Source organism: Platalea leucorodia, assembly GCF_965183815.1.
Source record: "Platalea leucorodia genome assembly, chromosome: 3".
NCBI classification, from domain to species: Eukaryota; Metazoa; Chordata; class Aves; order Pelecaniformes; family Threskiornithidae; genus Platalea; species Platalea leucorodia.
Window position 1 is genome coordinate 78,773,485 of NC_138825.1, and position 23,813 is coordinate 78,797,297.

Sequence of the window (23,813 nt, forward strand, 5' to 3'; positions counted from 1 at the left end):
GAGACTTGTGTTTCCGGAGGGTTTGTTTTTTAACAGAAGGCATTAAAATGAAGTTCGCTGTAAAAAAGCTCACCGAATCCTGGATTGCTGAAGTGGGCCGTTTTCAAATTTGTAAGAAACTAACCAGACAGAAAGATGAACGTGGAGGGGAGGTGTGTAATAACGCTACTTCGATTTCTGCGAGTTGACCGTGCAACTCGTTAACGGCCGGGTACAACGAGACGAGGGGCTCGTCCCACCTAACCTCCATCCTGCCCTTCGCCGCGTTCTGTGCGCACCCCGCGCACGGGCCGCGTCCGGCTTCTTTTCAAGTTCTTTCAGTTACATTTTCCTGGCCGCTCGTTCGCTGACCGCCCGCCTCCTTCCCCCCAGTACGCGCTGCCAGGAGAGCCGGGGACCGGGGACCCCCGTCCTGCAGACAGGGTCGTTCCCACCGACTTCGCCGAGACGCCGCGTGCGGGTGACGTTCTTCACGCGAGGCGTTGGCAAGGTCGGGCGTCCCCCGGCCAGCTGTGCAGGCGTACTTGCAAGCCATAAATGCCTTAGCACAACCCTTCTGGTTTTGAGGTCACTGGTAGTATGCAAAACTGGATAACATTTGATTTTCACACTTAGATGAAAAATAGGTTTTATTACATGGTTTGGCTCACAACTTAAGTGGTATAAATATATATACATATACATATATAGTATAGTGGTATAAATATATCTATAAATATACATGTATTCTTTGCTACACCTCAAACATCACCGTATCATCTTTGGGCTTAGCAAAACAAAAAGATAAAAGGACGTGCATTCTATCTTTCCCTGTGCACATTTTGGTTTCTTCTCTAAAGTAGCAAAGCATTTAGATAAAACAGCATTGTCTGCACCACTGGACACAAGCACTGAGGTAATTGTTGTTCAACAACTTTGCAATGCCCTTTTCTTCTTTAATTAAATTAACCACAAAATGTACAAACACAAATACTGAGAAAAATCTGAGTCGTACAGGAAGGAGGGAAAAAAATGTATGTGCCAGGAAAGGACTTTGTTCCCCACTTCTACCCAGGCAAAGTGGGAGAGGAAAATACAAGTAGAACCGAACCCCTTCTTTCTCAGGGAATCTGACCATCTTTTTTTTTTTTTATCCCTGGAAGGCTCTGGCCAAAAAAAAAAAAAAAAAAAAAAGGAGAAGAAAGAAGTCTGCCCCAAACCTCCTTTTAGGCAGAATATTAAGAATATTTGTGTGTTTGCTTTTAAACTGCTTTCGGAAACCAAAGAATGTAAGCGAGGTTTTATGTTGGAAGAGCCACTTTAAGCTGATGCATTCCTTTGGCTGTAAAGTTACATGACAGTGTGTGGGGCTACAGCTGTTTTCTAAAAACCTGCGGTAATGTCCGTGGCATCTGTTCCCGGCAGAGCGGCAGGTAGAAGAATCTCTCCCCTGCCCTCAGAGAGGCAGGGGTAGCGGTTTCTTCCCTGCTTGCTGCTACTCTGGGTTGGTTTGTTTTTTTTTTTTTTTTTCCTTTTCAATTCCCAGTGGGGTAATTTGCACATAAAAGAACACAGCATTTTTTTTCAAACCAACGGATCTAAGGTTGTGGATGTCAAATGTCCAGCTCTGGCAATATGAAAAACCACATTTGTTTGAAAGACATCGGTACATAGAACACATTTACTGAAACCCCAATCTTAGGTTCTTAAAACAGATGTGCAGAAAAAAAAATATCTACAAAGAATAAAACAAAAAATAAAAACATTTAAAGTAAAAATTACAATGAATTTTCCAGTCATTGTAAACATTTTCCTAATTATTGCTTTTAGAATGATTAATTGCATAATAAATTATGAAGTACTATCATTGAAAAAATAATTATGGATAGATGATTGTCTTTTAGTAACTGGCGAGGCAACGCACAGTCCTTTGCCTCTTTTTATGCCCTGAGAAAACAGTAACTTTGGAGTTCCTTCTTTCAGCTGGAGAGCGTAGGGAAACTACTGTAAGCCAAGATTGCTTTGCAGCATTGAAACTATGTACAAGCAACTGCTACAGGCACCCTGACTTGCCAAGTCATAAATAAAAAAAAAAATCACTTTGCCAAAAAGTCTTAAGGGTCCATTGGTTCAACTGTTTCTTGCTTGACCTTTACAGGTAACAGAGGTAGTGGGTGACCGTGAGGCAACTTCATAATTGACATATCTGACGACTCGTAAAGGTTGCATCCTGAGGAGATAAGTCCGTTTCCCAGGTTCCTCTGTAGAGATACTTTCAGGTTAGCTCCTTCCATTTCCCTCCTGAGCATGGTCAGTATATCCTTCTCCACGATCGATGTTAAGTCGATATTGTCCTCCACTTCTTCCAACTTGTCGGCATTGTCACTGATGTCGAACTTCTCGATCTCCTCGTTGATTCGGTTCAGGTCCTCCACGGAGAGGCCGGAGGCAGGGGCGACGGGGCAGTTGCCCTTCAGGTGGACCTGGAGGCTGCAGAGGTGAATGTAGCTCTTGTGGCAGTGGATGCATTTATGGGGACGTTCCCGGGTGTGGAGACGCTTGTGCAGCTTCAGGTGCACAAACTGGGTGAATTTGGCCGGGCAGAGCTTGCACTGGTAAGGCTTCTCTCCAGAGTGGAGTCGCAGGTGGGTTTTGAGATTGCTGGTGCTGCTGAACCGCTTGTGACAAACCTAATGTGGGGGGTGGCAGAGAGACAGTGAATGAGTGGGAGGGGATTTTATGGTCTAAATCACAGACACCCAGGAGGAGACGGCAGGGTGAAGCAGCAGCTTTTTACATCTTCACACTTTCTCACGAGGGGAAAAAAATCCCCACCTTTTTGATTTAAATATTGCTGAAGAGCATTTTGAGTATGGCCGATGGCAAAACTGTAGCGGACAGATGTTGCTCTAGCAGACTAAAGGCAACCCTGCTGTCTCACAGACGCTGCTGCACCAGGGCTGGACACAGCTGTGGTACGGACTCCAGCCCTGAGCAGCCACGGGTCTGTCGCACAGCCCTCCCCGCGCACCGGACGGGGCGTGCAGGGGCCCTGCCGTCCCCTTCGGCCTCCACGGGAAGACTGTGGCGTATTACATACCTGACACTCGTGGGGTTTCTCTCCCGTGTGTACCAGATAGTGCTTCTGGAGGTGAGCCAGCTGCGTGAAGCCTTTATTGCAAGTCTGGCATTTAAATGGTCTCTCTCCGCTGTGTACTCGGAGGTGCACCTAGGGAGAAACAAAGCAATTAACAATTTGCAGTTTCCAGTACTGTAACAAAAGTACTTTCAGATGTTTCCTAAAGTTAGCGGAAGACTCCCCTTGCCAAAATACAATGTTATCTAGTTAATTAGGTGGTGTCAGTATTAAAACACTCTCTTCACAACCATGCTTTCTTGCTGGGGGGTGCCATATTAAGCCCAGACTGATGAACAGCCTAACAAGCAAGGGAGGCCTGTCCCTGCTTTTCCTAGATAACCTATAGGGAGAAACCAGAGCCTTCCAAGAAGGCTCCTGTCTTATTCTCCACTGCCTACCTTCAGATTGGAGAGCTGGCCAAAGGTCTTGGAGCAAACGTTGCATTCGTACTTGATCTTCCCATTCTGCTTCTTCAGTGGGTACGGGAGGGTTTTGTAACCGGTCACATTCCTCTTACTTTTAATGAGATTCATGGCTTCTTCGCCGCCGGTGGCAGCCAACACCACTGAGGTAGGTTTAGGTTGCATTATGTGTTCTGAACTGGCTGCTGTACCAGCTGTGGGTGACCCGCTGGTGGGGCTGCACGGCTTGTCCTTCATGCTGGCAGCAGCGCCCGTGATAGAGAAGGCACTGTTAGGTGCTGGTATGAGGAAGTCTCTCGGATGATCGGGCTGCAGCAATCGGCGGCCTCCTTCGCTGGGCAATGAACTGGGGAGCGTGGTGGGGTTCAACATGTGGTGGGAAAGGCCACCTCCGCTGAGCAGGTTGCCATAAAGAGGATACATCCTCGGGAAGAGATTGAAATTGTTGATGCCATTGATATTGTTCAAAGCGCTCAGGTTATTACAGCTCATATTGAATGGAGGTAACAGGAATTTGGGGTAGTGGGGGTTATAGGACGGTAGGAAGGCAGGTGGGAGGTGGCCAGGGGGTGCGTATCCAGGATAAGACCCCAATCCTTCTGAGCCATACGATCCGTTCAAGTAAGAGTACGGCTCTCTGTGCTCTTGGGAAGTAGGTGCCAGAGGCGAAACCGTGACCCCTGGACTGCTGTGAGGGCTTGAACTTTTTAAACTTTGGTCTGGGCTGCTCCTCCCGGAAGGACTCGGCGTAGTGGACGTCTGGATAGGCGAGTGAGTAATGTAGCTGGGTCTGTCCATCCCGTACGCTAAGGAAGCTTTCAGATAGTCTTCTGGAATGTGAGGTCGGATCGGGTAGACAACTCGAGGGAAGAAACACCTCTCCGGGCTATAGTTCTTGCGCAAATCATCCAAGTCTTTTTCTGGAGTAACTGGTGAAATGTTGGTCTGGAACAAGTCTTTTCCTTTTGGAGGACTGGATTCCATTTTCAGGATTTCTTTCACACTGTGCTCCTTCTTTGGGATGCTTTTCTGATAGAGCTCATCTTTATCAGCACTGTGCTGCTTTGGATTAACGTGGGTTTGTGCTGAAACACAAAGACAAGGTAATGATTATTTAGATATGCCACCGTCATTATCTCTTTTCAAAACACCATCTAATTCCTACAAGTTTAGTGGGAAGGAAGGGCCATTCTCGGAGATAAGCAATCATTTAACTCGCCAAAAAAATAATTTCTGTGTGAAGAAATGCCTGCTGGTATTAAGTGTTAATAAAAAGCATTGTTAATTTAAGGGAAACCAGCCAGTACATACAGATCTGGATGATGATTCATTTGCAGAGTGCTCGTCTCCACTTCGCAAACTGATTTCACCTTTCTTTCCCCTTAAATTTGACTAGCTTCGCTACTGAATGTCTATTTAAGCAGTGTTTCTAATAAATGCAGTAATAAGCATTTGTTCACAATACAGGTTTAACAGAAGGACTTTGCAGAACGCAAGCTCCCAGAAATGTTCCTCAGTAAAATAACAAGGCATGACAAATCGGCTTTTGCCAAACCGCAGCAGTCACTTCACCAGTCAGTTCAATTACTTACAGTACCAAAAAACCCATGGCTGGCTAGGATGAAAGCCTTCTTCAAAGAGAAGGTATTCTCCATCAGTAAACAGATCATTACTCATTAAATATACTGCTTAGGAACATCTACAACAAAGCAGACTATTTACTGCAGATTTCTGTGGCATTCAGTCTATGCAAAACTCCTCTGCTTCCAGCTGTACTTTATAAAAAAAATGCTGAAGCAAAGCAAAAGAAAGCAAGACTGGTTGGCTCCAGCTTAAGTTGAAATGTACTTTAAAAAAAGCGGGGGGGGGCAAAAGAAATATACAGTTAGAAGGAAACAGAAGCTAGCATCCATTCGGCTCAGTTCAGCGCATACACTGTTTATTCAAAGACTCTACCTTGTTATCTGGACGTAATAGAATATAAACGGTACACTGAAAGAGGTCTTCAGTAGAAAAAGGAGTCTGCTTTTATGTAATCTCCCAAAGTTAATAGTTATATAATCTTGAAATGATGACTTTTAAGATATTTTCTTATAGGGGAAAACCTTCAAGAAGGTTTCATATTCGTGGTTACTTATGCGCAAGGTTTTCCATCAGAAGGTACCAGTCAACGCCGATAGGTACGTGACTCAAAAGTATCACAGCCCTTTAGCAAAATTTCTGCTTTTGTGACTGAGTGTTCTTACTTCGCTAACTGGGGTGAGAAACAGTTATTTCTGATTTTTGGAGGACCAGCCGAACCCAGTGAGGAAGACTGGAACGGGCAATGACCACGCCACTCTCAACGTGGATTCTTTGCTTCACTGTTCACTACTCTGATGGAATCTACCATTTGGCAACATTACCCTATAAGGCAATGAAACAGCCATTTATTAAATGTATCCAAGAAAACAGCTGTTTTCAAAGCATGCCCCTACTCACAGCAACCCACTTTTACAGTAGCATCCTTTTTCACATGGCATTAGATTAGTAGCAAGCAAATTTAGTTTGGGATATGTGGGCAGTCTGTGTATTTTCAAGTTGCAATGAAATGCAATTGAACACAGTTATGTTCAATTAAAATATTTATGATATGACACAGGGCGTGTTGTACAGCAGGCAGCTTCCCAATTACTTCTCTCGATGTTAAAGTTTAATGCAGAGCTGTTTCAAAAATAAATTAATAGTGCATTGCGTTGTCTGGCATTAAAAAACCATCTACTTCCTTTTGTCATTTGTCTGTACTCATGGACGGGTAACTCACTTTCTAAACGTCCACCCAGCTTTTTGGGTATAACATAGACGACCTACTGGGTTCAAGAAGCTCCACAATGGCACCGTGGATAATATTATCTACATCCTCTTATCAGCTGCCTGTCGCCACGCCAGCGCCTCAGAGCAAACATTCCCGGTGACGCTATCAGCATCGGGAACTATCGAGACGGGGAAGTATTGAAAGCTGGGCAAGGGAGGTGGGGAAGCTGGACTTGTGAAGCCTCACAGCAGAAAAAATAAATAAATAGCACCTTATCAGGCCCATATCAGTTTCTCAGTGGGGTCTGTCGAGCAGGAAGTTCAAATTGACACTTTTCTCTCTTAAAGAAAAAAAATCCGGGAGGTGGGGGGAGGAAAAGAGGAAGGAGAAGTGCTGGAGCTGCTGGAAAAGTAATAGAGAAACCGGGGCCACTTCAGCTGGAGGAACGGCTCCTACTGTCACAAGGTTAAACATCGGGGTCGGGACGTACGTGCCTCAGGCGCCGGAGCAAGCTCGCGAGTGACAGAAAGGAAGCTCACGCCGAGAACGTAACTTTCTTTGTGCAACAGGCCCATGTCCCCACTTGACAGACTAAAGATAATTGTTCTTTCCTTCCCTTCAAAGTTCCCGGTAAAGCCTCCCCTCCTGCTAATTTCCATGTGTAGACAGAAGTCGCAATATTTAAAGATTATTAACTGTGACATCTCTCTTTAGTTTGCAAACCATCTTTGGTCCTTAAGTCCCCTCTTAGCTTTTTCCCCTATTACCCGAGCACAAGGGACGCTTGGGAATACCAGAGAGATCAAAACATAAACAAGTGTGTCAGCACCGTGTAAAATAAGAGAAGGGGCCAAGGAGAGGTTCTTATGCTTTATACTGAGCGTGGATTTAAACCAGGGCTGAAACTGATTGAGAGGTTTACAACCCTTCTTGTTGCTCTTAAAGGAGCCATACTTCAAAGTTAAAGAGAGATATTTCTTATAAATGTTTTCTTTAACTTGTGCTTTTAGATTTAAGTTCTTACCAATCACAATGTCTCCCTCTCACTCTTGAAATGCGTTTCTCCCTCCCACCCCCATATACACGTATATACTCTAAATATCGGCACATACTCTTCCAAGATCTGTCTAGTTTCTGTGGTCAGAGAGACATACAGAAAAGAGGTTCATGACAGAACAAGAACAGTGCAGCTGCATTTTTAAGTTACTGATCTGAGGGGGTGGTGGGAGAGAAAGAAAAAAAACCCAGACGTGCCTCTTTAGGAGCCTGATCCACTTCTCACCGAGGTCAACAGATTACTCGCTCAGATCTCAGATTAGCGAGCGCGTGCAAGAGGAAAAGGGACAAAACTCCTGTTACTTTTCAGCATTAATAAAACTGGGGCGGAGGGGCTGCCTGAAGTCACTCCAATGTGGGTGTTCCAGCTACAGACTGCTGCATAGCCGTAGGCTTTGCTCTCGTTTCTTGGGCTCCGATCTGCAGCCTGAGAAAGACTTCATAAAAACAATGATCTGTTTTTTCTAAAAACTTGAAAAACGGTTGTAGGCAGACAGTAATTTCAATAGTAATTTCAGGAGTGAGATGGTACTGAACACTACGAGTGGTGGAGCTTCATTATGCCGATTCACATTTTCGATCTAAATTAAGCACCTCTTTTGCTAGTAGAAAGAGAACCTCGAAGTTGTGAAGCAGGCAAAACAAAGAGTGTTTCCACTCAAAGTGAGAATGGAGACCAACATTTAGAAGTATATAATTTGATCATCTGTTTTCTAAATGTGTCCAAGGCAGGGTGACATGCCTTTGAAAACATTTTGCTCAGAGGTCTTAAAGGGAGCCTTCAAATAATCCTCTATATTAAGTCAACTTTAGCCCCCAAATTCTGGTTTTGTGAAGACAACCTTTCATATCATTTCAAAATAATTTTCCTGAGCCCTTTTGAAAATTCCAGGAGGCATTTTTTTAAGCGAGTGCAGATGTTTCCTCTCAACCCAAACAGAAAAGCTTCAAAACCAGAAAGTGAAACTGCCCATAAACAAAAGGGAAAGCGAGCGGGAGGGCTTAGCTAACGGCCAGCGTGTCAGGGCCAGCAGGAAGAAGAAAAGAATAAATCACATTTAAAAAACAGCATTAGAAAGCTAATCTTCATAGAACCCTAAAGATTTTAAGGAATACCTCATTAAACCTGTTAATGAAACAAAAAGATTGCCAAACGTTTGGTAAATAGAGAAACTGTCTTCCCCCCAACTCCAACTTTTTTTCTGAAGCTTGACCAAAAGATGTCACCTGCCCGTACTTGACTGAGGAGACAAACACGGACGTGAGCAGCAGGAAGTTGCATCATATGATTGCAATACATGAACATTATTATCAAATAGTCATGTCCTGAGTCAATGCAATTGTTTGGGTTTTTTTAAATTAAACAAAACAAAAACCTCTGTTACCCTCTCCACCCTCCATCCCAAAATAATCCTCCTATGATGAGGTAGGAATGAAATGCTAAACTATGTGGGACCCCTGAAGCAAATTTCGTCAGTCTGTCTGCTAGTCCAAAAATAAAATACCACACACTAAAAGACAATCTGAAGGCCCAGCTGAACAAGGTTAAGTACATTTAACAAATTACCGAAAATTGACTCTTTGGCCCGCAGAATATAGAAATCTTGTGCCATCGCACTTCAAACCATTTACTGGACAACGGCACCATCCAAAGGTGACCTATCTCAAATACTGATAGACAACATCATCAGTGGCCTCAAAACAGGCAGGAAGGAGAAGGGGATCGTTCGAAACGAGACTGAGTTTCCACTGCCGGGGTAACGCGGAGTCTTGCCTCTACCACTATTGTGCAATTCCTTGCAGGCCCTTCAACATCCACTCGAAGTTATGTGGCTCCACTTGGAGCTAATCATGGCCATGAAGGTAGGTGTGTGCTTCAGCGTCTGAAGGACTGGGTCAAAGGCCTCAATTCAAGAAAACACAGAGGACAGGACCCATAACTAAGTACATGCCTAATTGCTGTCTTCAATCTGGATGCTTTCCTTCTATGGCACACATGAACTAATGCTGGAGAAGTTACCTTTAATTTGAAAGTTTGCTGTTACAGAGGCAAGTAGATGTTATATGTGGATGTGTAAATATATTTATGCTCTAAAGTGGTGGTTCTCTCATTTTTGAGGCCACTAATTACAGGAAATAAAGCCAGAGAAATTCTCTGATACATTTTTCCCCAGAGGCCCATCCCGGTCGGGTGCTTAAAGAGGAACTGAGGTGCTGAACTTCAAGACCGTGATCCCCCAAGCCCCTGAGGCACCTAATGCAGCTGCCTACATTTTAAGTTGGCAAGACTGAGGCCACACTGGAAGCCCTCTGTAGGTGTGTGTCCCAGGTGGCCTCTCCTGTGCCGGGCCGGGCAACTGGCCAAGGCACAGCTCTTCCAAAGCCTGCCGCGGGCACCGGCATGCTCTGCGCACCCAAGACGCGGTAGAGGGAGGGAGCTGGGCACAACGCACCGCAGCCATGGGCTGGCAGTGCTGCAGCCCCATGCAGGCGCTTGTCCCGGCGTGAGGGAGCCCTGACTTAGCCTGTGGTGGGACCTGGACCCCGATTTTTCCTCCCTCTTCCTCAGAGGGTGCCAAAACCAGCAGCCAGGAGCTGGGAGAGGTGGTGATGCTCGCCTGCTCCTCTGAGGGAAGCCGTGCCACTTGAAACACTGAATTATTAGCGATCCGTTTGGCTGGAGAGGGCTTTCCTGACTTTCTAGCAGGTGAAGGAGGTGACCGGTTGGGGGTCCCCCCAAGCAAGACTGTGTTAAGATGTTTTGATGGGGCAAAGCCCCACGTCTGCAGCAGGCACAGGTTGCTCGCTATCTCGGAACAAGCCTTCTGCACTTTATTCATAAATGAACACAGTGTGAGGGCACCTTGGCCAAGCTTGCACTAGACAGAGGCTGGAGAGGCAGCAGGATGTTTGCTAATTTTAGCTTTAACTAGAAGAAGTGGCCTGGGAGGAATGGGAAGAAGAAAACTGAACGGTGCTGACATTCACTTTAAACTCATCTGGTTCCAGTACTAATGCTGGAAAAACTATCCCTGCTCTCACTGTTGCTACAGGGCCTTCAGCAAATAAGCATCTTTGGGAAACCTCTGGATTTTTTTCTGTACTTTCCAAGAAAGGGCACCAAAAGTTTAGAAAACCTCAGGCCTTATGGTACCTGTAGGGTTTCTGGCCTAACCACAGGCCTTAGGCCTGAATGTGTTTGTCACAAAGATGAAGCAGAAAGATTAAAAAAGGTGAGAACTTCTTCTCATTTTTCTGAACTGCTGTTTTCTTTAGGTGGGGGGAGCTAACAAAATTTCTAAATGGTTTAAACAGAATTATCTTTTAAAAGAAGAAGGGATATTTTGATCCTAGTGTCTGGAAAGATTGCTCTTTCGAATGTTAAGGCTGAACTACATGATTGTTGCTCAAGATCCCGTCTCTTTAAATCCACATATTGAGCCTACTTTTACTAAAATGGATTACTCTGTGTATGTCCAGACACCCCCAGTTTTGACCTGAATAAACATAACCAGGTAATTAGTTGACACTTTACAAATACATTCCTTGCTACTCCTGCAACCTAAGACGCCAGCAGATGCAGGAAACTGAGGCTGCGTTTGTGTATCCTCCTAGTCAGTGGCCAAATGTGTCTGCCTGGATCTTTGCAAACTCCTTATCCACAGGAACCCTTAATGCTGTTGTCTCATCCCACCTGCAGGTCCCACTGAAAAGCCAACAGTTCACTGTCTCGGGAAACAAAACTGCACAGCGAGTGGTGAAATGACGTATGTGCAAAGGTGACAGAATCAGTGAGATTTTTTTGAATAAGGAATATAGCAGCATAGGACATCCCCTCCCTCTCTTCCCTCTGCCATTAAGAGAAAGCAAATTTTCTTCTAAAATTTATTACATTTAGTAGGGAAAGACTAAAAACTGGTGAAAGGACGACATCCATGGAGGATAGATGTACTTTTGATTCACCTGAATGTGTGACATCATTTTCATGATGCAGGGTTACGTTTTAGCTCCAACGATCCCCAAAGTAACACTGGTATTTTATAACCCACTATTTGTTGCCAAATAACAGCAAACAGTCTTTTTTATACAAAAACCTGCTTGCAGTTTTTCCTTCAAATTTCAGTGTAGGCGCTGGCAGAAGGACAAAAGAATGCTCTGCTCTATCTCAGAGCAGCTAGCAGGAGGGGAGGCAGCCTAAGAGTCAAATGAGAACTCAGCAAGAATCTCTCCCTCTCTTCAAGGGGCTCTGGGTGAGGTGCTAGGCAGTGATTAAGCTATGAGTAAAGCGATGAGGCTGGAAATGGTCAGAAACCACAGAGGAACACAGAGATAAACTCCTGGAAATACCTCTTCCCCTTGCTACCAGTGCTATTATTTTTGAACAGAAAACGAAAGCTGTGACACAGAGCCAAGAAACGGGGGCAAAATACACTGAGCTTAAAAAAAGAAGTAACCAGATGAGAAGACCACAGGAGGTTTGCTCCCATAAGATAAGTAAGCGTAGATGCAATGCTTGAAGAGCATTATGCAGTCAACGTATATTTTGTTGGACACCTAGACAGAGTCATGGCATATGGCCATTTCCTTGTACAGTGAGGGCAGCCCTGTGGGAGCATGACTGGACAGCCTTTAGTATATGCTATCAAAGCAGACTTCTGCTCAACGCACTACGAGATCTGGACTTGGAAAGTCTGAGAGTGAACCAACATCTGTGGTTCTGAAGGCAGAGGATATATTCAGGTTGTTTGTCCAGAATTTCATCAGATAAGACTCAGATTGTAAACCAGTAACTGTTCAGATTTTTTATAATCTGTTTACGTTTGAACAGGCACAGGGAACTCATTCCGTTGTGTTGGGTTTTTTAATTCCCTTTTTCCACTCTGAGCTATCTACTGTGACACAACAGATGATGCAGCTGTGTAATTATACAACTTATTATTAGATCATATAGGCAGAAGAGACATTACTAGCATTCCTTGTTTATACTGTAATCCACTTACTGAGGTTCATCATTGTCAGCTCTCTGGAGGAGGGATAGTGCAGCCTCTCTGCAAAGTCTCGGCAATACCACACAAGCAGCTCTTGGTTGGCAGGGATGGGCTTGATGGTGTAGAAGTAGATGTTCATTCCATTCTGACAAGCAGCCAAGTTCTGTTCCTGAACAGAGTAGCCAGGGTTTACATAACGCATCCAGTTGCTCTTGTCCTCGTTAAATCCGTCAATGAAGTGGTGAAGCTCACCACTTGAATAGATCTGGAATAGAGAGGAAGCGCCTATGAATATATATACGCGCAATACGCAACATGTGCGCACAGAGTCCAGACGGGAAAAATGATAAGCTTGCCTTTTTTTTTTTTTTTTTTTTTTTTTTTTAAATGAGGAGATATTACTGAAGTAAGAATTCAAGCTGGGTCCCCCCCTTTCCAACTATGACATCCTCTGCATTAAGAGATGCTTATTCAAAAGTAAGTCCACAGTCACCTTTTCCATTTCTGCTTAGCCTCTGTGGCTCTGCTAGTACAGACAAATCAGACCCAAAATCTGAAATGCAGAGTACTCTCCCTGCGTGAACAGTCTACCTTAGAGTCCTTTTCCTGGTGCTATGATCAACAAGTGGGCGATGCTAATGACTGCAGGTCTGAGTGCATGCTTGCATTAATGCTTTGAGTCACCTGTGTAGAAGACTGACTGGCTGTGCTACGTCAGAGTCTTTCTCGCCTTTTTCTATGGCCTCTGTACTTGCAGTTTCCTACCACCTCCGCCCAAAGGTTTAAACTATGCAAACATCCTCCACTCCCCCAGAGTCCTAAAGCAACACTTGCTCATAGGTGGACTGTAGCCCTTTTGTAGAAAGGCTGGGCGAGGCAAAGATGAACTTCACCTGCCATAACTTAATGAAGACCTGGAGAGGGGCCAGACAATGAGAAGTCACTTTTCCTATCGAGGGACATGTTCCGGCTTGTCCGCAGAAGGGAAAGAAACATGAATCTAAACACTGCTCAGCGGCTCGGGGGGAAAGAAGTCCCAATCACTGAGAGAAGCTACTGTTTCTTAAAGTGGAAGAATAAGAGATTAAAAAAAAAAAAAAAAAATCCAGGAGACACATTTGTTAAAGACACATCCCTTACTCTCAGTGGGAACTAACTCCGCGCTGGATGAAATGGGGTTCCTGGGTTTTGCAAAACAGATGACCAGGCAAAAGCCAAACCTTGGAGCGGGAGCAGCCTGCACCAGCAACGCACCTCGCAGAGCAGGAAATGCCCTTCTGAAGGGGAGACGGAGCTTCTCTCAGCGGGAAAACACTCCACAGCATGTTCCTGCCTTCGCGTTCACACCACTCTCTTTCGCACCTACCTGGCCGGGCAGCGGGTCCCACGAGCGCCCGCCAGCCGGCCGGGACCTCTCCTCTTCTCCCCGGCGAGCCACCGGCGGAGAGGGGCAAGGCAGCCTGGCCCTTTAACGTGGGCCGTAAACACCAGAATCACTTTCTTTAAGAGTAACTTCCTGTAAACTGAGAAGGGGGAAATATATGTGGCCTCATCAAAGCAGCTTGCGAGAGATTTTGCGGTGTGTTTGTTATGAGAAAATGGAAGGGAGCCGGGCGAGTTGTGCTGCATCAAGAGGAGCATTCGGGTTTCTCTGCTCACCCTGGCTCGCGAACTTCCAGGAACGCGGGGCTCCGGCGCTCGACACCCGCAGCCGCTTACCAAACCAGCCCTCCACGGCTCCCACAGCAGGGCCACGGCTGCTGCCGGTCACCGTGCTCTGGCTCCGGGGCGAAGGCGCCCCGCCGGGGTCACTGTGCTCCGGCTCCGGGGCGAGGGCGCCCCACTGGGCTCCCACCTATTCTGGGGAAGGCGAGACCAGATGTGCTGAGTCACGGCATGGTTCCCAGAAATGACGTCAGCCCCGGGCAGCCCCGCTCCCCTCATGCGGGCAAGGCGCAGGCAGCGTCCCCCCGCGCGTGTAGCAGATGTTCCCGCTCCTGCCAGCAAGCCCAGGATGCCTTTAATAACATGTGGGAAGTTATCTCCCACAATTTCCTTTGCATATGCAAGCCTGTTTCAGACCCCTAGGAAGGAATTCATTTTCGGTGCAGCAGCATGTCTTGAACGAATCAAGACATTATAACAGGGAATTTAACGATGCTTAGATGGCTCCTAGGATATTATTTCCGAGGATCCCTCTGCATTAAGGCTTAAAATCACATCATGAGAATGATGTCATCTTTCTCGCTGCTATATATGAATGAAGTCCTGCAAGATGGTTAGCAGCCCCTCTTCCCAGTGTCTGCCCTCTTATTAGCAACTGGCAGGGCTAGGGCCGGCATACCAGTCTCTTCCTATGCCGGACGCAAGCTCCCGAAAAATTCGGCTAAAAGAAACATTTTGTATCCTTACGAATATGAAAACAGTCGCCTGCTTTGTAAAAACACCCATGCAAATAACTGCCTGTGCAATGCTGTATTACATTGCATAAAGATGATCCGAGAAAACCAAAATGATGCAATTAGGTAGGAAGAAAGGGGTGTGGGGAACGCTGGTGCTTGCCCTGGGTTTCACCTGGATATGAGGTTGGGATATTGCTAAGGCAGGCAGGCACCTGGGCACAGAGGCTTGGATATACTCCCAAATCCACCCATTTAGACACAACCTAAATGGCTAGAAGGCAGCAAAACAAATCCATGGAAGGAGATGGGGCTGAAGGAATGTTCTCTAACAATTAATAATGGGTCTGTAAAGGAGACTGAGGATTATGTCAACTGATAAAACTGGAAGCATGTTCCCCAGCACAGACTTCCCAAGCCAGAACAAACTGGCTGGTGCTCCCTTCCAGCTTATACTACAGAGTACAAATTAGGCATCACCTCTAGTGTTTGTCTGCCATTTTTCTCTTCACTTAGATCTGTGGACTACTCTTTTAACACTTCCTGAAGTGGACTAGAAAAGCTTATGACTTGAATGACCCACGCTGAAGACCACCACCACTGTGTTACAGCAGTTCTATTAAGAACCCGGGGAAAAATGTTACAAAATGTATCATAATCCCAGAGTGAAAGATGACGCAGTACTTTCACAGCTTCTTCATAGCTGGAAAAATCAAGGATACGCGACATTTGCATAAACAAGAATGACTTTCTGCTGTGAAGAAATGCAAAATAACCTGCCCCTAGAGCAAGCAGCAGAACTATTTCTTTACACAATCAAGCACCGCTCCATTTCGGAAGACAGAGCCAGGAAGGGCTGTGCATCTCCCCTGCTCTCTCCACCCGCACAGTCCCTACATCCAAGACAGCCAGGCTTTCACTCGGCTTAGTTCACCCCGCTGGCTCTGTTCGTGCCTGGCAGCGTACAGAAGTCGCCCCCCTGCACTCACACAGGTCTGAAGCAGGAAGTGACCCAGCTTCTCAGCTGTACTCATTTAGTGATCTGCTTACTGCAACAACATGGTGCTGTTTTTTCCTGCTTACCCGCCAAAAGTATTTTCTGTTCGCATTCTTGGGAACCGTATCGCTGGTATAGATCTCTCCTATCAGGGGTCCAAAGCGCGTTCCTTTTGGGATGTACTCTTTGCTTATAACTCCAGTGACCTACAAGAAGAGCAGCACAGGATCAGTCCATCGCCAGTGAAAATCGAAAAGTCTTTCTTCCTCTCCCCCGTCCCCCGAACTTAAGAAGGTAAAGCAACGGATGCAAGAAAATTTTAGTGACAGGTCAGCCAAACAGAAATAAATTAACAATCGTGTTGGATATGGTACGACCAGCTTTGTTAGATACTAGCACCTTACCGAGACATATGGAAGCCAAAGATGAACACCACCTGAAAAATGTGTTTTATGGAAATACATTTACAAGAAGAAACAGTAAGCGAAATGCACAGAGACTGTCAAATATCTTCAGAAGTTATCTCTCCTATCAAAGGCAACCCCCAGAAGTCTAGTTCCAGCAAACACAACTATTCAATAGCTATCAATCACTTCACTGCTACAGAGCTCGCTTTTCTAACAAGTTAGGAACTGGAATGACTGCTCCTCCAGATCAAAATGAAACCTCACCCCCACCCACTCTGCCCTATACCCATCCTGATAGCTAAAAGGAGAACAACAAAAAAAGACGACCTACAATTCTCTCACCAGCATACAGTGGCATACAAAACAGAATATGAAATGGCTTTGGGACATGTACTCACAGATCACCCTCTTTTATATGAAGGAGGCAGCAGTTCCGGTAATATATGTCAAGTGGGTTTGGTCAAAAAGGCGTAAGGGTTTTGAAGAAAATGCTCCACTATGCTAGGTCTAAGAAATGTACTCTAGTTGTTCAGCTTCCTTCTTGACAGTAATTATACCAAAAAAAGTCACTGACCACAAATCAGGAAGCAATTCATCATTATTCAGAAGAACGTGCCTTGGAGTAACCCTTTGCAAAACACTGCTGAGTTATTGGTTTTGTCTCTCTCTGTTCCTCACCAATCTTCTTAAATGTCATGTATCCAAACAATGTCAGAAAACTAACAATTTTGTAAACCAAAAACCCCAAGCCTTTGGAAGATTGATCCTGCTGCTCAGATAGTGGAAAAAAAGGAAGGTAAAAAGCCCATTAATTTGGTATTATAACCAAACTTTCACGGCAAAGTGTATTAACCGTATCCCTTTCTCTCATCTTGCCACTTGTCTTTTTGCTCACCAGGATTTCAGAACAAGACAGGAAGAGCAAAGTGGGTGACGAACACTGAGAGCTGGGATTACCGCTGTCTGTACCCCACAAGGAATCAACATTCTTACCAAAGCAGATTAGCACTCATCAGACCCTGCAGATAGCTCACTTCAGTGAGCATTTCATTTTCTTCGTAACAGTCCTTCACAGCGAAGGACAGTAAAAACTCTGGACTGTAGAGAGCACTTCACAAATTAGCTAAGCCTTGTCATTTTCTCATGCTACATTTTCTTCTGTTGTATCACCCTTGGTGTGAGAGAGGGAGGCAGACAGACAGCGAAATACTTGCCTGTGTATTGGTCAAGATTAAAAATCCCAGTAAACAGCTAACGCCTAGCATAATTTCACGTTAAATGTCAAAATAAAGGGGACAAATAACAGCCATGGAATCAAGGGGGTAATCCACCTGGAACCAGATTGCTGGGTGTATGTGGTGGCTGTTTGCGCTTGTCTGCGTTTCAACATGTGTTTCAGCACACTACAAAAAAAATTAAACGTCAACAGTAGAGGTAGTTAAATGCTCCATTGATCTGTGCATCTGGACTGAAAAGAGAGAAAAGGGACTTCCAGAAATTTTCCTACACCTACCACAAGCTGAAACAAGCTCAGTGGCTCAGTTTTATTTTTGTCTTGCTTGTACATTTCTCACAGAGAGCTGAAAAAGGCAGATGTTCTTCTCATCTTCCCCATATATCTTCATTTACATCCATCTGCCCTCTCAAGAAAAGTTCACAACCAAGCTACAGCACACCCTATCAGTTTTACTGCATGGTAGCTTGAGTTTTTTCATGGTTTTAAAATATCCTGGCCTTAATTAAAATGACTTTAATGAAATTCTTAGAATCTCTAGAAATCACTCCTTGAACTAGTCAACTTGAAACACTCACTGCACTGGTGTCTCTGACACAGCAGATACTTTTTGATATCCACCTTACATGCAGTGTTTGCTTCTCCCCCAGTACAGCTGAACATGAAGACGATTTCTCACCCTGTACCCATCAGAAGGTTATTCTGGCAGAGGATGTTCTGCACATCTATGTGTGCCAACACTGAAGTTTTGCTAAACCAGATTAAAGCTGTCCAGACGACTTTTAACTGAGCGTGGCTTTCTGGTCAGCAATTCTTAGCCTCTGTTGTGCCCCCGCAAGCTCAGCTGCTGTGGTCGAGGAGGGGTACCCTCCAGGAGAGGGGTGCCGGCAGCGCCAGGACAGGCTGGCTCCAGGCTGCCAGCAGCCCCCCTGCCCGCGGCCAAAAGGGGCTCCTGCCCCGTCCCAGCTTAGGCCAGGTGGCTTAACAAGAGGCCACGAAGTACATTGCTGCTGAGGGCTTGTCGGCAAAACAGCGAAGGAACTCCACGTCCAGAGCTGAGGGGAAGCCGTCTCTGGGCTGCCGAAAAGCTGTCGCAGCGAGGCATTTCAGACTTGTGTCCACCAGGTGTCCTTCAGCCCATTGCTGCCTCTCAGCGACGGGACCTTCCGAAACAGCCTCGTGGCAGGGAACCACAGGGGAGCATGACCTGAGCTCCCTCCCCACAAATAAAACCCTACGGCCCTTGTGCAGCCTTCTGGGTCTAAACCATGCCACAAGGGAGCAACGCGCTGTTTGCCGAACAATTTCCTCTCTACAGACATGTACCCCTCTCCCTTCAAAGCTCCAACTTCCAACACTCTTGCAAGCGGGCCGCTACCACGTTTTCCCTTTCACTAAAACAGCATTTCTAGCACGGAGATGAAGTCAAGCGTTAGCCTGAAGCTGCACGGCCGGTTCCCGGCGCTGCGGACAGCTGTGGCCCCGGCCGAGGCCGGGCTGGGCTGAGCCGCTCTCCCCTCGGTCCGAGCGGGACGGGACGCGCCGAGAGGAGCCGGCCGGCGAGCCGGGGCCAGCCGCAACCTGGAGGCGCTGCAGCGGCGGCGCCCAGCCGGGCCGGCGGGGAGAGCCCGGCCGCCTGCGGGCCGCCCGGCACCGGGAGCCCGGGGCCGGGAGCAGCCCGGGGCGGCGGCGGTCCTGGAACTGACCAGGGTCCTAATGCGGCGGCGGGGGCCGGGCGGCCGCGGCCGGGAGGCGGGAGCGGGGCGGCGGGCAGGGGCAGGGCTGGAGCCCGGCTGGAGGCCGCCGGGCCGAGCGCTGCCCGCCGCCCCGCACAAGGGAGCGATGGGCCCCGGTCCCAAGCCTGGTATCAAAAGGCGCTTTGAGAGACCAGCGCTCCCACACCTCTGCAAACAGGGAAGGCCACCGCGTGTCCTGGAATAACACGGATTTGTTTTGGTTTTTTTTAACTACTAGTTCTCCAGTTACAGGAGCCCGCATAAACTTTACCCCTTCGTTCAGTGACCAGCCTTCTAAAGGAGGTGCCGTGCAATAAAATGCTTTCAGACTGCTTCCTCGGTGACCATGTATAAAAGAAATAAAAGCAATAGGGGAGAGCAAGTGCCTGAGGTCAGCGAGGCACGCTTCCTAACAGCTCAAAATCACTGCCTTCATCAAAATCACTGATTCAGGGCCTGTCTCTAAGGAACGGCCTTATCAGAGAAAGGCAACAAGCAATGGCTTTGCTGAGATACGTTTCTCTGTCAAGCTCACAGATGAGGATGAGGCACTAGCAATATTCAAGACAGCAGAACAACTGGCACTTTATATCAAGAAGGACTAGTTCAGGCTTTAAGGACTGAGACCAAAGGGAAAAATTATTGGGGGGGGGAAAAAAAAAAGTTTTTGAATGTCTGCATGAAAAAGATTATTCACATATGGCCTTCCAGAGCGTAATTTTGGCACTGCGTTTCATCATTTTTTGTCAGTTGCTAAAACTGGAGGAAAGGATAAATAATTCACGCATAGAAATAAATAAATTACTTCATGTAAATCTAGCAGCCTAAAATGTTACGAGCAGTAGTAATTCATTTTTTAAAATGCTGACACATACTGTGAACTCATAATGAAAAATGCGTCCTTCAGAAAAATCCCCGATCAAGATCCAAAAATAAACAAGCGTATGACATGTCATGGACTCCCTTGCAAATTCAATAAACCTGTAAAAAGGAGCTACTCGCTTCACAAAGCATGCAAGGAAAAGAAACACGAAAAGCAACCCTCCCCAAACAACAGCGGTTGTACTTCCTCCCTCCTAAGCAGGCACGCAGTACTTTTCCTACTCCAAGTGGAGATATAATACTAATCGTGACAGCATGAGGATTTCATGATCTAATCATGACAGTATTAGCATTTCACAAGCCATGTATTATATACGTTTTTGTCAATAAACTGACTCAGCATTTAGAACTCTCAACCAGATGAAGCCACAGCTCTCCCCAAAGTTAACAATGAAGACAGCTCACATCTGAAACCCACTGGCAAACACGCACGCATGCATCCCCCAAAGTCTTACCTCATCCTTTCGCAAGCGAAAAAAACCCACCCTATCGAGCTGTCAGGACTCCAGTGGTTTTCCATGAGGCCAAAACCAGAATCAGGCTCCCTCGCTGACCCCAGCAACACTGATGTGCAAGAGCAACACACCCAGTCCCGACCCCACTGAACAAAATCAAACTTGGAAGGCAGACAGAAAAAAATAATGTTTCATGTCAGAAGTTGCTAGAACGCAAGCGGATTACGCCATTTGCAACTATTTCACCCTGCAGACAAGCAGCAAACAAGTGACCTGTCCGTACATTAACAGGACTGTAGCTTTCACTGAAGGGGGGGGGGGGGGGGGGAAGGGGATCAGATCGGCCCTTTCTTTCAGAGCTACCTTAGAAAGAGCCAGGGTTCCAAAGTTCCTATTGCTCCTTACGGTAGGTGCTATTCAGCGCAAATAAAAAACTGGGGGGAGCTCTGGAGAACAAAAGGAGGATGTCCTATATTCAGACTCCCACTAGCAGGGAGCTGCACGGGTCACATTTTACAAGGAAGAACCAAGAGTCTTTCAACAACTTCTCTCTCCCCCCACCTCTTACACAGAGATGGCAGCAATCCTCCTACCCTGATTCACTGACCTGAGCTACAGTGTAAGGAAATTACACCTCGGTGTTTCTAAACACAGCACTGGGAATTTTGAAAGCTCCTCGGACATCTCCTGCCGCGGCAGCAGGACTGAACGGGGGCAGACAGTGAACAGCCTGAGCAGCCAATCAGTCACCAGCCGGCTGCCGAGGATCTGCCCGAGCTGTTGCGCTGCAAGCTCATCCTTCAACCAAGAAATCCTCCTGTATCACGCAGCAGAGTCGCAGCTTTATCTCCCCCCTCTGCTCCCCCCCTCCAAGTAAGACCTATCTAACAACACAATAACACAAAACCAGGTTTCGCACTTTTTTTCTGGAGCGTGTCCTTTCTCTGCCAAAATTCTGCAGGGCAGGGCAGATGGGAAGAGAAGAGTGATTTTACAGGAGAATTTAGCTTTAACCTCTTACCAAACCTACTAGGCACTGTATTAGACACTGCCAAGCTAAATTCCACGGTGCCAATACCCTCCAGCTGGGGGTCCGGCCCTATTTCTGTACACAGGATTAAACAAGTACCTACTCTGGAAGGAAATATTTGATAGGTACAGATGAGTGTACCTCTTCTTTTCAGCTCTGTGGTCAGTGTGTTTAGCCAAAGTAGAAGCACAGGTAATAGCTGCTACACCACAAGTCTCAGCAAAGGAGAAATGAAGGGTTGTCCCTTGGGTTATTACCCTGCCGAACATCACACCTAGCTATAATAGCTACTCTATATGAAGGAGTAAACACAAAACCAAATTGCTCATCCGGGCTCATTTCTTTCCAGCCCTTCTGAAACAACAACAAAGAATGTACCCACTCCAGGGACACGGATAGGACAGACTCGCACGGCTAGCTACCAGTGAAGATACTGTCCCAGATAAACAAAAGTTAATTTCAGCTACGGCCACTCTTCTGTCAAGCTTGCTACAGTTCTACCATCACTTTCTTAACTGATATGCCGGAGTTTTTAAGAATTTAGGAAGTCAGGAATATGGCAAGCTCACAAGAAGAATAAAGCAATTTCATAACCAAAGGGAAAACAAAAAGAAATAATTAAACACATTTCCAGGAATTTGTTTTTTTTTTTTTTTTTCCTCTCTACTTTTTTAAAGCTATTTATTGGACAACCGAGGCACTTTAATCTCTGAGCCAGAGGCAATGAATGGTCCTGGCAAACAGCAGTCTAGAAATTGGCACAGAGAACTACCCCACAGTTTAAATATGCTTATTCAGATGCTGTTCAAATTGTGTGAAAATTTAACTGTTTGCGAATTGGTACAGAACCAGTTTCAGGGATAGGCTGGCTGCGATTTCCAGTGAAAAAATTACACGACAGATGACCCGCTCACAGTTTCTTAAAAGACTAACAAGTCTTTTAAGGGTCCTATCTCAAAAGCCAGCGGGCAGCATTTGCTGTTGATGACGGGCTGTGTGTGTGTTTGTGTGTGTTAAAGAATGGAAGCCAGGGTGAGCACACACTTTCCAAAGCGCTGTGATTTGGCTTGTCTGACTCCAACCTTCCCCAGAGCATTGCCGCTTACCTCTTTGCAGTTGGATGCGTATTTGAAAGTCAAGTTCCTTGGCAAGGAAGCCTCTGCCTGAGTTATGGTGCCTCCATCGGCACTGGGATCCAACGGGTGATCATTTACAATGTACGTGCACTTCTCTTCAAAATCGGCTTCCGTCCACAGAGTCATGTCAGCATCCTCCATGTCCATTTTCATTGTCCACTCTCTCCCTTTCACCAGATTCTTGAAACTCACAGCGTCCGAGCTACACTGTGTAGCAGCCTGGAAAATAAGAAAACAGCCTTTAATCCTCATTGTCCTTCAGTGTTGTGGTTTCCGTTGAGACAGCGTGACTAATACAGTTGTCTGTGACACTTTAAAAGCGTATGCAGGATAGTTGGTACAGTTGAGTAATAGCCAAAAAGCAGTGTAAACGAAGCTGCTCTGACTGAAGCAGCGCCTTAAAACACCAGCCTCGGTAATAATGAGGAGCGAACAAAAACAAAGAGGTAAAAATCCCTAGGCTGACAACCGCTTTACCTTTTTCAGACCCTTTCCTTAATGCCTCAGAGAAAAAAAAAATATTCCATGCTGAAGAAAACGTGGGGTCATGGCCGCGAGACCACTTAGTCGCCTGTGGAAAAGCTGCCTCAGAAAAGTGTCACAAACAAGGAGAGGAAGAGGAAAGGAGCTGCTGTCTGCGTCTGAATGAAGCTAAAAATGGAAAGCGCATGTTGGAAGAGCGGAACCCAGCCTTGCCTCTTCCAAATGGGGAAGCCTGAACTTTCCCACCGGCTTTCAACACACAAACAACTTTCAAAACAACCTGCCCCCCCCCCCCCCCCCCCCGCCTCCTCCTGACGTCCCCTTATCCTTTGGCATGGAAGGCTGAGAAAGCCGACATCCTGCCAGCATCACTGCAGCAGCGGCAGCCCTGCACAAAGCGCTGCAACACGTTCCCGGGGGCCCAAAAAGAAAAGGAGCGGAGCAGGGGAAAGAAATCAATAAATAAAATAAATAAGTAAAAAAAAAAAAAAAAGTTGTTCTATCCCCTTTTGGTTTTGACGGTACCTCCGAGAATCACTAGCTCGGAGCACTGGACAGGAGCCTCGCAGGACAAGCCCACCAAGTCCTTCAGCCCCTCTGCCTATTCAGGAGAGAAGCACTGGTATCAAACCTATCCCCAAACAGGTACTAGGTCGGGCTCTTGCCGTAAGGTCCA

General features: G+C 46.3%; 1 protein-coding gene across 1 annotated transcript; it reads right to left on the reverse strand.

Moving 5' to 3' along the window:
* Positions 1 to 2,093: 2,093 nt before the first annotated feature.
* PRDM1 (PR/SET domain 1) lies at positions 2,094 to 22,906 on the reverse strand (the record flags this gene model as incomplete). Its single annotated transcript, XM_082305444.1, has 6 exons — positions 2,094 to 2,669; positions 3,080 to 3,208; positions 3,517 to 4,625; positions 12,391 to 12,643; positions 15,861 to 15,980; positions 22,625 to 22,906. 6 exons carry the CDS (start codon positions 22,904 to 22,906, stop codon positions 2,094 to 2,096), a joined length of 2,469 nt encoding a protein of 822 aa, XP_082161570.1.
* Positions 22,907 to 23,813: the final 907 nt, after the last annotated feature.